At 45.9% G+C, this 16491-nt stretch overlaps 1 protein-coding gene across 1 annotated transcript in view; it reads left to right on the forward strand.

Moving 5' to 3' along the window:
* Nucleotides 1–14275: 14275 nt before the first annotated feature.
* LOC126088377 (cytochrome P450 4C1-like) overlaps nt 14276–16491 on the forward strand; it is a 322897-nt gene continuing 320681 nt past the window's right edge. Inside the window, exon 1 of the mRNA XM_049906516.1 lies at nt 14276–14305. Within this exon, the coding sequence (XP_049762473.1) occupies nt 14276–14305 (30 nt within the window). The remainder of the gene's footprint in view (nt 14306–16491) is intronic.

A 16491-nucleotide genomic window follows, 5' to 3' on the forward strand; every position in this document is an offset into this window, starting at 1 on the left:
GAATTACCCAATGGACTCGGTATTAATCTTAGTTTCAAATTTCATTTCAGATGTTGGTAGTGTTTACGAGATTACCTCATATCAGATGAGACAGAAATCTGTAACCAATACCGTGGCGGTATTTCCAGAGTTGTGTCCAACATATCTATAGTATCTGGTCTCTGTGAGCTCTCATGATATCACTTGATAAACCTTCCCCCCCCCCCTCCCCCGCTCCCTAATGCTTTTGAAGATTTAAGAACTTTTTCATCAACGAAGCTTATGTCTAGATAGTTTTCATCCATCTTTTCATGAGAGTAACAGCTATCAATGGCTGGTGTTAGTACGCTGAAGAAAAAGAAGAAATAGGTTTGGAAATGATATCTTTTTCGAGATTTAAACTCTTTTACGTTTGCCTTATTCTGTACTGGCCCATTTTCCTAGTCAATATTGTGGCCGTGTTGGTAAAAGGGGTCTTAAATATATCTGGGGTGCATACGATCCATGAAACAGGTCATGAAAAGTGACTGGGCGTTGGCAGTAACGCTTATACAGGGTGTTACAAAAAGGTACGGCCAAACTTTCAGGAAACATTCCTCACACAAATAAAGTAAAGATGTCATGTGGACATGTGTCCGGAAACGCTTAATTTCCATGTTAGAGCTCATTTTAGTTTCGTCGTCCACCTACGCTCAATGGAGCACGTTATCATGATTTCATACGCGATACTCTACCTGTGCTGCTAGAACATGTGCCTTTACAAGCACGACACAACATGTGGGTCATGCACGATGGAGCTCCAGCACATTTCAGTCGGAGTTTTCGTACGCTCCTCAACAACAGATTCGGTGACCGATGGATTGGTAGAGGCGGACCAATTCCATGGCCTCCACGCTCTCCTGACCTCAACCCTCTTGACTTTCATTTATGGGGGCATTTGAAAGCTCTTGTCTACGCAACCCCGGTACCAAATGTAGAGACCCCTCGTGCTGGTATTGTGAACGGCTGTGATACAATACGCCATTCTCCAGGGCTGCATCAGCGCATCAGGGATTCCATGCGACGGAGGGTGGATGCATGTATCCTCGCTAACGGAGGACATTTTGAACATTTCCTGTAACAAAGTGTTTGAATTCACGCTGGTACGCTCTGTTGCTGTGTGTTTCCATTTCATGATTAATGTGATTTGAAGAGAAGTAATAAAATGAGCTCTAACATGGAAAGTAAGCGTTTCCGGACACATGTCCACATAACATATTTTCTTTCTTTGTGTGTGAGGAATGTTTCCTGAAAGTCTGGCCGTACCTTTTTGTAACACCCTGTAAACACAGAGGTGACGAAAGTCATGGGACAGCCATATGCCTATATACATATGGCAGCAGTATCGCGTCGACCAGGTATATAAGAGCAGTGATAACAGGGCAGTGCAGTGGTGGAGCTGTCATTTGCACCCAGGTGATTCAAGTGAAAACTTTTTCACACGACGGGAATTAACAGATACTAAACGCACAGTGCTCTTTGGAGCAAGACGCATGGGACATTCCGTTTCGGACGACGAACGTATCCGTTAGGATAGTGCTGCGAAATACGTCGTTAATAGGTTACGGCAGCAAACGACCGACGCGAGTGCCTTTGGTAACAGCACGACATCGCCTGGAGCGGCTCTCCTGACTCGTGATCATACCGGTTGGACGCTAGACGATAGGAAAAACGTGGCCTGGTTAAATGTTGGGTCCCGATCTCAGCTGGTAAGAGATGATGGTAGAGTACGAGAATGGCGCAGATACCACGAAGCTATGGACGCAAGTTGTCAATAAGGCACTGTGCAAGCTGGTGGTGGCTCCATAATAGTGTGGGCTGTGTCCACATGAAATGGAGTGGGTGCTCTGGTCCACTTGAACCTGTCATTGGCTGGAAATCGTTATGTTCGGATACTTGGAGACCATTTGCAGCCATTCGTGGACTTGTTGTTCCCAAACAACTATTGAATTTTTATAGATGACACTGCACCATGTCACCAGGCCACAATTGTTCGCGACTAATTTGAAGAATACTCTGGACAATTCGAGCAAGTGATTTGGCTACCCAGATCACCCGACATGAATCCCATCGAACATTTATGAGAGGTCAGATGATTCCCAAAATCCTGCACCAGCAATACTTTCGCAATTATGGACGGCTGTAGAGGCAGCATGGCTCAGTATTACTGCGGGGGAGTACTAGCGACTTGTTGAGTCCTTGCCACGTCGAGTGCTGCACTACGCCGGGCAAAAGGAGGTCCGACACGATATTAGGAGGTATCCCATGACTTTTGTGACCTCACTGCACAGTGATGAACACCATTATGACCACTGCCCACCAGAAGAGAGAATGCCGCGTGGTGACATTGCGGGAACGCGATACATTACGAAAATTGTATAAGTGTAGCAGAGACAGCAAATGGGAAAACCCTCTGAGATAATCGACTTGCACAAAGGGCAAACTGTTATGACGTGGCGCCTGATAAAAAGCAGTTCGGAAACGGCGAAGTTGGTCGACTGTACGCGTCCTACCGTTCTGAGCATCTATGTATAGCGGCTGAAGGACTGTAAGGCCACCAGTAGGCGACGAGTTGTTGGACGTCCATGCTTTACCACAGATCGTGGAGACCGGTAGTTCCTCACCCTCACCCTCTCCTCCCAATCTCCTCACTCCCTCAACCTCCCCCTGTCTCGATCAATAACGCAGGATAGGCAGTGATGAATCTGACGACAGAGAACAATGGTGGTGCAGTCTAAAAGTGCTTCGGAGTACACCATTGAGGCCACATTTTTGAACAAGCTGCACAGCAGCAGACAACCGCTACATATTCCCATGGTTCATAATGGATAGTCAGTTACGACTGCAGTGGCTACAGGATCATAGAGACCGTGGATCAGTGGAGCGTGTTACCTGGTCGTATGAATTATGCTTATCTTATTCGTACACTTGTGATCTGGTCGAGGCGAGTTACGCCGTCATCCAGGTGAATAGCTTTTCGAATCACGCACCAAGTCACATTTACCTGGCTTCCATGAGACCTGTACTGGTAAATGTAAGTAGCCTGATAGCTGTGGACTGTATGAACATTATTGCTATCTCTTCATGCTTGAAGCTGATGTCATCTTCCATCTGGCTAACTGTCCTTGTCACAAGGCCACAATCGTGCTACAGTGGTTTGAGGAGCACGACTGTGAACTAAAATTAGTGCCTTGAGGGCCAAATACGCCTGATCTGAACCCAATGTAGCACATCGGGGATGCTGTCGGGGGCCTGCATGCACCAGCAAATCAGCGGCCTCTAATTTATGGGAACTGCATGATCTGTGCATAGATATCTGATGCCATATATATCTAAAAACGTGGCAACGTTTTCTCAAATCCATAATACCGGGTGATCAAAAAGTCAGTATAAATTTGAAAACTTAATAAACCACGGAATAATGTAGATAGAGAGGTAAAAATTGACACACATGCGTGGAATGGCATGGTGTGTTATTAGAACAAAAAAAAAAAAAACACCCCATATTGCTAGACGCGTGAAATATCTCTTGCGCGCGTCGTTTGGTGATGATCGTGTGCTCGCCGCCACTTCGTCATGCTTGGTCTCCCAGGTCCCCAGACCTCAGTTCGTGCCATTATTGGCTTTGGGGTTACCTGAAGTAGCAAGTGTATCGTGATCGACCGACATCTCTAGGGATGACGAAAGACAACATCAGACACCAATGCCTCGCCATGACTCCGGACTTGCTTTACAGTGCTGTTCACAACATAATTCCTCGACTACAGCTATTGTTGAGGAATGATGATGGACATAGTGAGCATTTCCTGTGAAGAATATCATCTTTGCTTTGTCTTACTTTGTTATGCTAAGTATTGCTATTCTGATCACATGAAGCGCCATCTGTGGACATTTTTTGAACGTTTGTATTTTTTTGGTTCTAATAAAACCCATGTCGTTCCAAGCATGTGTGTCAATTTGTACCTCTCTATCTACATTATTCCGTGATTTATTCAGTTTTCAAATTTATACTGAGTTTTTGATCACCCAGTACTCAGAATCGTTGCTGTATTAAGTTCCATAGGCGGACCAACGCGATATTAAACAGATAGTCACAATCTTCCGGCTCTTCAGTATACTGTTCATTTTCTCCAGCATATAAAGCTTAATATAAAAGGCCTTCTGAAGCCGACACAGACTGTGTTGTGTTACTCTCTGAATACGGTGCACGCCTTGTTGCACTAGTTAAAATGGTTCAAATGGCTCTGTCATCAGTCCCCTAGACTTAAAACTACTTACACCTAACTAACCTAAGGAAATCACACACTTCCATGCCCGAGGCAGGATTCGAACCTGCGACCGTAGCAGCAGCGCGGCTTCGGACTGAAGTGCATATAACCGCTCGGCCACAGCGGCCGGCTGCCGATTCGGAAGTTGCTAATATAATCTTTGATCGCTGAGTGACAAGGTAGTGTCGCCGCCGTCGAGACAGTAAGTGAGTCTCGCGGGGGTAAGTAGTGGGCGCGACAACTTTCCAAGGCAGTGCAGACAAGGAAGAGAGCTGCAGTGCGCAGTACTCGCATAGCCACGTGCGTGTGTGGCTGTTGGCTCGGTGCCGAAGAGCGAGTATAAGGAAGTGTTGCCGCTACTGCAGGGAGAGAGGGACAGAGAGAGGGAAGAAAGTTGTTTGTGGCTCAGCGAGGAGTGCAGAGTTCGTCGGCTGGTTGAGGGGATCTGATTCCGGAACCCTGAAGAAAGCAGGAACGTACCAAGGGGGTTTGCTTCTATAAGTAGGTCACTGTAAAGACTCGAATGTGGCGCCTTGGGAGTAGTGGTTGCTGTTCCTTGGATGGGAAGCTGTATTACATTCTACTCCAATTTCGCTTAGGTTGCGAAAGCTTGGAAACGGATTTATTTGATCTGGTGAGCACTTACGTTATACTGGTCAAGCAAGAAAAATGGCTCTGAGCACTATGGAACTTAACATCTGATGTCATCAGTCCCCTAGACTTAGAACTACTTAAACGTAACTAAACTAAGGACATCACACACATCCATGCCCGACGCAGGATTCGAACCTGCGACCGTAGCAGCAGCGCGGTTCCGGACTGAAGCGCCTAGAACCGCTCGGCTACAACAGCCGGCGTCAAGCAAGAAGTAATGGACTCGGTCAGTACGCGTAAAACAGTTATTCTCCTCCATCCTGGTTTCCAGTGATTGAATCCTGTCTGATAATTATATGAGTTATATTGTGTGTGGAGTGGTGTATTTGAAAGATCACACTCATGTCATTTAAGACAGAGATCAAACTGCAACGTGTTTGTTTAAAATACAATTGTTTTGGGTAATTGCTGTTAGTGGAGTTGGAGTCCAAGGAGTGTACTAGTACATAGCTGATTTTTTATAATTGTACGGCCGGAACTGGCTGCCATTGGAAGTTTGGATACTGGTAAAAACTTGCCGTTAAGAGTTGTCAAACGGTGATTATTAAAATACGGCTTGTTTTGTTGCGACAGTTGTATTTCCGGAACTGCGCCTACAGCCCAGTTGCGTGTTAAATTCTTATGCCATTACGGCCATCCTAAATAATAGTAATTAATCTTGGGGATCCTTCCGTGTTTGTTAGTAGCAAAATTTATCATCGTGCCTTTTGGAATAAAATTTTAAAATCTAGCAGGGGAATTTTGATTCGTCTGTTTTTTTGATGTAGCAGTACTTAAAGAGTTTTATATGTTGCAGGCCTTCTTGCTGTATTTTTATGATTTCTTTTTGAGTATACGATATGCGGCCTGTTGCCATGCAGAGACGTGACTACTTGGTGGTTGTGCTGGATGGCAATCTTATCGGTCTTTCACGTGCAAAGTATAGTCTGTCGCTCGCAGGGCACTGATCCTATTTGTTTTGGTAATGTAAAACATTTATCTGATGGAATTACATTTAACTGGAGACGTACAGGTCTCAATTTAATGTTTTTTTCTTTAATGAGGATAGAAGCTGAAGAAATGAATTAAAATTTGTGCCACAGCCGGGACTTCGACCTGGGTCTCCAGGTTAATGCCATAGTGATGGAGTGGTCAGGACATCTTCCTGGTGAGCAGGTGACCAGCATTTAAGTCCTTCTGCTTCTATTCCTGCCGAAGATTTAAAATATGTTGTCCGTTGAAAGGCGTTCGTACATCAGTGTATTATAGCATGTGCATTTTGGAAGCTTGTAAGAAATATTCGTACAAGAATTTTTTTTAGAACTGAACTGACTTTTGCATACCATTGTATTATGACATTTATGTTCCTCAAGCTTATCTTGAGAACTTTATTCCATTCAATACAGTACAAGAATTATATGCCATTTAAAGACGATAAGAAATTTTCTTCAGATCTTTAGCTGGTTAACATGTTGAAAGTGTTTTAAAATGAAAGATTGGTTGGTTGATTTACTTTTCTTTTCAATTTTTATTTCAACAATAACATTATCAATACTACATTAACCCACCACCTAATACATTAGCGGGTCGTATTTTTACAATATAATTGTTAGCAGCGTACTACTCTTACAAGTGTTAACTTCTCTACTGCTAGAGGAAGTACAAGCAACAGTATTTTTACTACTAGGTTTACTGTAATAACTACCCTACCAAGCTATTGTCCTGCAGCGTTACAGGTGTGCCAGAAGATATAAAAACCTACTTTTGTCTGGCCATGCCCACCGAGCTGATCCCAGTGAGCGTGCCCCTGGCACAGGCTGGCTGTGAACTTGAATCGCTGCAGGTACTACTACTACTGATATTGCAGAAAAACTACACCCTATTTATATACTAAACTACTACAAGTCAGAATCGGTATGCATTGTCAAGTCCGATTTTGTGTCGCTCCCTACTCCTGTTCCAGGACGTTGGGGTTCCCGACCGTTAGGGCAATAGTCCAGTCCGCGCCCCGGCGGAATGAAATAGATGCGGGGAATGTTACGCTATCTTCTACCAATTAGTGGTTCTTCCCTCTGTATTCTCGCAGGCCACATCGTCAAACAGAGGACACGCATAGACCACGTGTTATGGAGGGCCTTCCTGAGCCCCCAGTCACACGAGCTGATAGCCCGCTTCCCGAACCGGCAAAGATATGTCGGGTACGGTCCATGTCCCGTGACGAAGTGCAGTAGCTCTTTACTTGGTTTGAAATATTTTAAATTGTAGTCGTTCTCTGATATTAGGTAGCAGCTGATGAGTGTCTTCGTTGTCCCAGTATTCTTGCCAAACTTCTTCCCCCCCTCTTTTGATCGCAAACTTGTCCCCTACGCAAACACCCAAAATTTGTCCAGTCTTGTCCAATTTGCCTTTCTTAACCCAGTACCATGTTGCCTGTTCCCTTATTTTTATGTCCAAGGGAGAAAGCCCCATAAGTACCAGCAGTGCGCACCCAGGTGATATTCTGTAAGCCACAGCTAAACGCAAGAGCATGTTACGCTGCACCCTCGTCGCGGCCATGGCAGACATGTCCCTCCTGAGCCTGTGTGACCAAACTCATGACCTGTAACCCACTATGAAGGTTAGAATGGTGTTGTGGTACAACTTAATTAACTCTGCAGGTAGGTAGAACCTCTTATGCCCAATCGCAGTTAAGTTATTTAGTACTCCCAAAGACAGTTGGGTCACTGTATTGATATGCCGGGCGAAACTCCATTTTTCATCAATGACAACACCCAAGTATCAGGCCTCTCGTCGGCGAGTGACTGGTGAGCCCTAGATTCTAACTGTTGGAATCTTGGCTAGCTGACCCTTAAATAACACGTAGGCTGACTTTTTGGGCGCTACCCTCACTTTGGTTTTTTGGCACCATTGTGTCAAGATAGTCATTGCCCTCTCTACCTTGGGTTCTAGGTCTTCGTGGCTGTGGCCGCCTACCAGCAGGAGGAGGTTGTCTGCATAGGCTATCGCCTTTAGCACAAATGCACTGCTCTCCAAGCTGTCCAGGAGAGGCTCCATGTTTACATCCCAAAAGAGTGGTCCCACCCCCTAGCCGTGTGGACACCCCTTCGTCATCATTTTGCCAACATTCAAGCTAGGGGACGATAGCCAGACCTCCCTTCTCATACAATAGCTCCTAAGGCAGCCCTATAGCGGCCCTGGACACTCTTTCTCCCACAAGCAGGAGAAGAGCGAAGTCCACCACAGGTTGTCAAAGGCGTCACTGATGTCTACCATGATGTGTGGGGATGACCACTTAGACCTCGGCTGCCAGGGCAATTGCGTCAGACGCAGTTTACCCCGATCGAAAGCCGAATTGCCTGCTGTTCATCTCACACAGAACTCGGTGCACTGTCAGTCCATCAGCCAACAACCTCTCTAGCTATTTACCCAGCAGGTCCTAAAGACAAATCGGCCTGTAGGATTTAACTTCCTTAGGGTCCTTATCATGGCTCTTCTTGATAATGACAACATTAGCCTGCTTCCAGATGGAGGGAAACATTCTTGATCATAATGCCCCATTATATAGCCTTGTTAGAGATGTTACTAGTTGAGGAGCGAGGTATTGTACCACCTCCACTACAATGTCGTCTGGTCCAGGGGCCTTGCCTCTCTTTAAAGATTTTGTGTCAGCAGCCACCTCTTCCTCAGAGAATGGGTGCACCATGGCGTCGTTCGCATATTGTCTCTGATCTCCCTGCCAGCTTAGGCGTTGCTCCTCTGTGTCCTCAAGCTCGTTGTTGTCAGGAAGCAGGGATCGGAGGAGGACCTCAGCAGTATCCTGCCAGGATCCCATCATCTGGTTGCCATCCCTGACTGTGGACACCACCATAGGTGACCGGATTTTCTCCCTCACAAGCTTGTAAGGGACGCCCCAGGGATCGATAACCAATTGGCTCAACACACATATCCTCCAGCTTTGGAGCCTGACTGTCCTCAGCTCCTTTTGGAATTGCTCCTTGGCTTTGCAGTATAGTTGTAACCATCGCTGTTTTTCTTCCCAGATGACACTTCACTGGTAATTCCTCCTCACCCTCCTGACAAACTGACGCATCTGCCCTCGTCTGCAGACCATGGCGACGGAGAGGCCACAACAGCTCTCCTCCTGGTTGGTACGGCTGCTCTCACTGCCCCTGTAAGTTCTTCGGCGTGTATGCCGACGTCTCCATCACCTTCTGGCCATGTCAGGGCATCAAACTCTCTTGCTAGGCGATCCCAGTCAGTTATATTGTAATTTAGCTGCACTTCCCACCATATGTCCCAGTGGCACGCCGGCCAGAGTGGCCGAGCGGTTCTAGGCGCTTCAGTGTGGAACCGCGCGACCGCTACGGTCGCAGGTTCGAATGCTGCCTCGGGCATGGATGTGTGTGCTGTCCTTAGGTTAGTTTGGTTTAAGTAGTTCTAAGTTCTAGGGGACTGATGACCTCAGCAGTTAAGTCCCATAGTGCTCAGAGCCATTTGAACCCAGTGGCACTCTCTGCCAAAAAAAGTGACGGTGATTATATTATGGTCGCTTTTGGTGACCGTGTCCCTAACAATCCAATTTTTAACATTTCCACTATATTTGGTGACACTAACGTTAAGTCAATGTTGGTGCCCTCACTCTCCGCCAGTGTAGGTGGGGGCGGGGGGGGGGGGGCTACTGGCGATGAGGAGCTGTGAGGCCATGATAGTATCCTCCATTTCCCGCGTCTTTCATCCCGAGTGCCACTGTACCATATGGGGGATTCAGCGTTTACATCAGCCACCATAACAATCTTGCGCACCTTCAGCACCATGGTTACCTGTACTAGTTGCTCAAGGTATACGTCTATATCTGTTCCACACTAAAAGTACGTGTTGACTAGATATGTGATCCATTCCGTCGACTGGAGCTCCACGACGTTGTAATGATCTGACAAGTGTAATAACACGGTAATTGTCAGAGCTCTATTTACTAACAAGATAGTGGCTTTCAGGTCATCCGCGAAGATCACCATTTGCCTGTTAATGGGAGCAAATGCTGTCTTCCCCGAAAGACACTAAGGCTCCTGAAGACAGAGCACATCAAGGCTCATCTCCTCCGCCATCCTTCGAAGCTCCTGCATGACCAGCCTACTATAGTGTGTGTTTAGCTGTCTTATCTGTATTCCTATTGGCATCGAAAATACGTATGTACATAAGATTCTGGAAAGTTTTATCTTCAATCAAATGCGATTCTTCCATTAGAGAGAACTGACTGATTATAAATTTAATCTAGATCAAATGATTCGTTACGTCTCTCGAAAACCTTCTTCACCAGGTCACGCAGGGCGCCGAAGACACTGGGGAAATTCATTGTCTTCAACTGTATCCCGTTAACAGCCTCCACGGCCGAGGTAATTTTACGCTCTTACTTGTGTCCTACACGCACCACATGTCTTAGTGCGGCCGGCCGGGATGGCCGAGCGGTTCTAGGCGCTACAGTCTGGAACCGCGCGACTGCTACGGTCGCAGGTTCGAATCATGCCTCGGGCATGGGTGTGTGTGATGTCCTTTAGTTAGTTAGGTTTAAGTAGTTCTAAGTTCTAGGGGACTGATGACCTCAGAAGTTATGTCCCATAGTGCTCAAAGCCATTGGAACCATTTTGTCTTAGTGCTGTGGTCAGGATAGCCGGCTCCTCCAGGTGGGATAACTGCATAGATTATTCGACATCAGGACAGATTTTGATGGAATCTACTTCTAATCTCGTAGCTGCTGGTTGACTTGCTGTTGTGACGACATTCGTACTACTAACAGCACTGACCTGTACCTGTATTTCTGGTACAGTGTGTAAGTAGGCTATTTAGGTTTTTATGTTGGTAACGCCACGTAGTGCTCTGTATGAAAATCACTGTCTGTGAAAGTAAGAGTTTTCCAGTCATTTATAAATTTTTGTAAGGGGATGTTTGAAGTGTTCTCCTGCACAAACACCACTCTGACCTCTACAACAGGACGCCTGCCTTGCCTTGCCCGATCTTCTGGCAATCCGTAGCCCCAGCAATAGTGAGAAGGAGCGGTTCTGGTTCACAGGGGTCAGTCTGAACGCAAGTGTCCACCATTTCCACCCGTCGTGGCCAGGCTTCTGCAACCATTTTCAGAAATTGCTTAAACCTTACAGCCGTTTCTGCATACCTTCTATTTTTGCATGGGGATTTTCTCTTTGGTATCCTGTGTGTTGTTGTGGCCTCGGCCATAATCAGTTCTAGATACTAACCTCTGCTCCAACATCCTGTGCTTGGGGCAGTTCCTTCCAGTGGCGTTGCATGGCTTCTTGCCCCTCTTCGTACAGGGAATGCAAATTCCAGGTTTGGTACAGTTTTTCTTTATGTGGTCTTCCACTCCACACCTGGAGCAAGCTGGTTTCAGAACACAGTACTTGTGTATGTGAGCTAGGTCTCCATAATTATGGCGGCGAGACACCACCAAATAGTCCCGCACATTTATGGCATGGAATCCAAGGTACAATTTGCCCAAAGCCATAAGGTTTATCCACATTTTTCCTGAAACTGTGGCGACGTGGTGTACCATGTACCGCTGTGTAGGTCCAGTTTTGAACCTTAACTTGAATGCATTCCTAAGATCTTCGGTGCTCATATCGTCAAAATTTTGTGACCCAATAGTTTCACGTATCTCATTTTGGTCCAAGGTGACTGGAATGTCATACATTATTACAGGTGGATTCTTCTTTTTCGGTGGTTGGCACTTAACAGACTTGCAAAGCTTTTGGTTATTTAATATTTTATTTTTACCTTCTTCTATTGCAACATCTACTATAACAACATTTTTTGTTGCTTTAACTTTGTTGGCCCTTATTTTCTCCTTAGCTGGGTTTATCATTGTCATAAAGATTTCCTGAACCTTTTTGGGATCCTGAGCAGGCAAGGGTCTCAAGAAGACAGCCATGTCCCGTCTCCGTGACACCTTGACTATAGTGTCTCTGGTCGTTTGAGGTTTGAGTGCCACTTGAGCGGCCACACCTGCCCATGATTTGAGTGGCTGCTTCCACGGCCTTTCGTTTTCTTTCTCGAGCTTTGCGTGAGCAATATCCCAAGAAGCAAATTCATTTTTTATAGCTAGGGTCGCATCCTGGCTTATCTTAGCCTTTTCTACATTGGGCTCCAGGTACTGTGTTATCCTGGCATCTCTCTCAGTAACGCTTTCCTCTGTCTGTCCAAGCCCCCTTGTGGGGCAGGAGGAGAAAGCATAGAGGCACATCCAGGCGTACACGAATCGCTTGTCTGTTCATGAGCCATGTTGAAATTAGAAAAGTGAAAAAGATTGGTAGCCCGTCTTTCGCCCCAGAAGATCCTCTGGCGTGGCGGGGAACTAGGGCACTCCTGAGTTTCTGGGTTCAGCACGCCATAGCCAACATACTGGTCGTCCTCGATAGCCCCGTCATCGACGATTTCACTCAGCGCTCCTCGGCAAGTACACTCCGCACTCTGGAGAGGCGGATGCACTCCTCGTCCTTCACTGCCTACTAGACCGAGCTTCCACCTTTCGGCCAAGGACCCACTCCTACTCAGGTGGTGGGCCAGTCAACCAGTCGTTCAGCGATCTGGACCCACCTAACCTGGCCCAGGCGATGTCACCACTTCCTGTTTGTTTTTTTTTTCTTTATGCTTCATCTTTTTAATATACATATGCAATCCACCACCTTACAGGATGAGTGAGTCCTAAGATGTTACACTTCCTGTGTTCGGCAGAACACGCCCCAGTTACCCAAGGGCGCGGCGAAAGCATTCTTGCCGACTCGCGCCGAGATATCATGCCGACAAACGAGGTCGCCAGCATGCAGAACATCTGGTGTTTTGTGCTCTGCGGAGGAGAGAGGGGAACAGTAGCCGCCCAGCGAGGAGGGGTCGCACAGGTGAGCAACACCCGCCGGCCTAGCAGCTGCTCAATCCTCTCACCCCCACCCCACCCCCTCCGCCCAAGGGACAGATCTTCGGTTCCTTGAACACAGGTCCCCTTGTGCCACTCACCCTTCGCTTTCGCACGCTTTGGGTCGCAGATCTCCCTTCTGACGCAAGGCAACATCCGGGCGGGTCCGGGAAATGCCGAGCTCAACGTCTGGCACCGAGGGAAGGCAGAAAGAGTCACTTGGGAAGGAGAGACTATGTATGACACATCACTCCCCCATGTGAGACCTGTCACGGGCACGCCCGACTTAGAAGCGATACGCCCTGGCGCGAGACTCCGTGCCTTATGGGGCGCCGACGGCTGACGGACCAGCACCAAGCGCACCTAATTCTATTCTATTAGTACTCTACTTAGTTATAATGGCTACTTATGACTAAAACCTCTACTGCCTGCAGTGTCACAGTCGTGTCAGTGATTGTATAATCCTACGGTGCGGCGTTGCTCACCGAGCTAACCCGGATGAGCGTGCCCCTGACACTAGGAAGGCCAACGATGACTTGAATCGCTGCAGGTTCATATTTGTGTTTCCTATTTCTGAGTCCTACTAACTAAGATCTTATCCTACGTCGAGTTCGGTGCATGTCTCAGTTCGGTTTGTTGTACCCTATCCTCCTAGTCCTGCTCTTGATGGATTCCAACTGTCTTGTGAGTCGACCTTTCCACTGGATCTGGGTACTGGGACACATTTAGTTATTAGCTGCTATTTCCGGTTTTCCCTCAGTCTCTGAGTAATTGGTTGATTTGCGGGAGGGAGCCAAACAGCGAGGTCGTCGGTCCCATCTGATTATGGAAGGACGGGAGAGAAAGCGTTCTTCCAAAGAAATCATCCCTAGATTTGCCTGAAGGGATTTAGGGAAATCAAGGAAAACCTAAATCAGGATGGCCGGACACGGGTTTGAACCGCTGCACTCCCGAATGCGAGCCCAGTGTGCCAACTACTGCGCCACCTTGTTCGATCTTAAAGATTGTTGCAATGAATTGTTATGGATGGAGTTTTACAGAATGTGGTCAAACGACATTCCAAGGTCTAGGTGTTTAATTTTCGATAAATATTTAAGTGAATGTAGTTGCATTTCAACACTTCCCAGCACCTTTCCTACTCCACAAACCTAGCTCTACTTATAGCGGTCAAATAACGTTGTTTATTATTTTTTGTAATTTTTAGTTAAAGCGAGTATTGACCGTTTGAACTCGACGTAGAAGGCTTGTTTCCAAGGTACGTACGGCTTACTTTGTTGCGAAGACAGCAGCGCTACTGTTTTGCTGGCAAAGGTAAACTGCTTCCACTTCTGTTCGCGCATACTCGGCTTTGTTTAACTGTATGTTCTTACCATACGTGTATAGTAAATAGAAATGCATTGAAGCTTTATTAAGAAGCGTGCTACACAGTCTCAGAATGTCTGAACTTAATATTAGTGTGAAGAACGTAAGTGTGTAAGTGAGCTAAAGTATCATTACCCTTAACTCAAACAAATAGCTGTCAGCCTTTGGGAATATGCGTAATTTGGTACGTGTGGAAAACAATAACTATTACAATGAAATGAACACCTTTAGCTGCTTACAGGCGTTGACATACGTCAACGCGGTCAGATGAAAATGTGTGTCCCGACCCGGACTCGAAACCGGGATCTCCTGCTTACACGACAGACGCTCTATACATCTCTTTTTTTTTTTAATCTCATTTTGTTCGCTTTTGTTCGTTACTTCTGCTCGGGGCGGACGTCGTAAGACATCCATTTGTCTTCGTGCCGGCATCCATCTGAGCCACCGAGGGCACAGAGGATAGCGCGACTGCAGGGATTTATCTCAGGCACGCCTCCCGCGAAACCCACATTCTCAACGTATTGTCCCGCACTACATTCGTAGTGCCCCCGCCCATTATACTCGTTACTCGCGGCGCGTTGCCGATTCCCGTAAGAGTTCGGGCACTGTTTGTGCATTCGCACAGAAGAAGCAAATGGTCAAGAGCCCGGTGAGCCTTAACTATATATATATATACACTAAGATGGTATCATGTCCGAAAGAACAGGTACCATCTTAGTATATAAACAATAAACTAATTTTTGGACGAGCGTTGTTAATAATAGAAACTAAGCGATCTCTGTTGTTGATAACTGCTTGTGTCCGTAATAATGCACTGTAGACCGAATTAGAAAAGAAATTGTCAACAAAACTCGCTTGCCAATTTGCAGAACTAAAATGTCATTTAATAAAGTAGAATTCCGATAGACATGTACATAATTTTTTGTCAATCTTTTATTATGTCAAGTGTTTTTAAAAACACTTTGCCATTATTTGCACGTAATTCTAGTTAGCAGTAACGTTTTCAGTTTGCAACAGCTAACGGTAAAATTTCCCTCGAAAACAGCAGTGAGGCTCTGGAGCCCCATAGAACGCGGGTCTCATAGCATGTGCTACTTACGTTGTGCAGGGTGTAAAGGATAACCTTTTACAACGTACAACAGTGTGTAGAGCAGGCATGTGCAATCTCTGGTGACCTACGGGCCTCCTTCACATACTTACTCTTAGGCCACCTCGTCACGTGACGCTATTGAGCGCTCCTAGCACGTAAAGTTCAAACTATAGTGTTCGTGACTTTAACTGCGTAAGGGGTAGCAAACTGATATGAACGGCAGCAGTTTCCCGACGCGCCGTGCCAAGAAATTATGCCTCAAAGCACGCGTTACCAGAGTACAATCATTTTACGTTCACCCCATCTTTAGATGTTCACATTTATTTACGCATCGTGAACATTGTTTAATTACGAGGTTTTACAGTAGCTGTCTTAAAAACTTACGTTGTAAAGTTCTACAACGCTGCCACTAAAGAAATAACGCTCACGATACGTAAATAAATGTAAACATCTGAAATGGGATGCCAGGCATCTTAAAATGTCATCATGGAAAAATAAACGGCCATAAAGGCAACTGGTTGCAGCTAATCCAATATAAGTTACCTTCAGTTCCAACAGCTGCAGTGTTATAATACGCCCACGACAGACTACAAGAATTACTTATTCATGATAATACGAGAAAGAGTAGTAAACACAGCACAGCAATGAGATAAGCAGTCCCAGTCGACAAGCAATGAAGAGTATATTTACGTTTTCGGCAACAGGCAGGTCATTCTAGTGTCTGAAATTTAGTGTGTTAATATCTGCAAAATTATTAGCAAGCATTTTTCAATTATTCATCCAAAAACATTCTTGATGACTGATAGCATAGCTACCGATTCCTTCTGTAACACTAAATAAGTGAAGTCGACAGTTCTTTGTTGATTTGAAAAAGTTTGAAAGTCTAAATCGCTTGAACGTAGCACATACTAGCTGCATTATACAAAGGCGAAACCAGAGAAATGCTAAAAACAAAATGGCGAAATCTTAAACGAATATACTCGCCATCACAAACTCAGGACATATTGGTAATACTGAAAATATTTTGATAGGCGTCAATACTGTTCGCTAATATTTATAGTAATGACAATACGACAGTAGTCGCCCTAAGACGGACAATAATAATATTGAATGTGTGAGGGCCCCTTAATTTCCGTGTGCAATTCTACAACTGCGGATGACAGGCACGAATCATACGTTGTTAGCACTGTACGAAATGG

This window comes from Schistocerca cancellata, chromosome 6, assembly GCF_023864275.1.
Source record: "Schistocerca cancellata isolate TAMUIC-IGC-003103 chromosome 6, iqSchCanc2.1, whole genome shotgun sequence".
In the NCBI taxonomy this organism is placed as follows: Eukaryota; Metazoa; Arthropoda; class Insecta; order Orthoptera; family Acrididae; genus Schistocerca; species Schistocerca cancellata.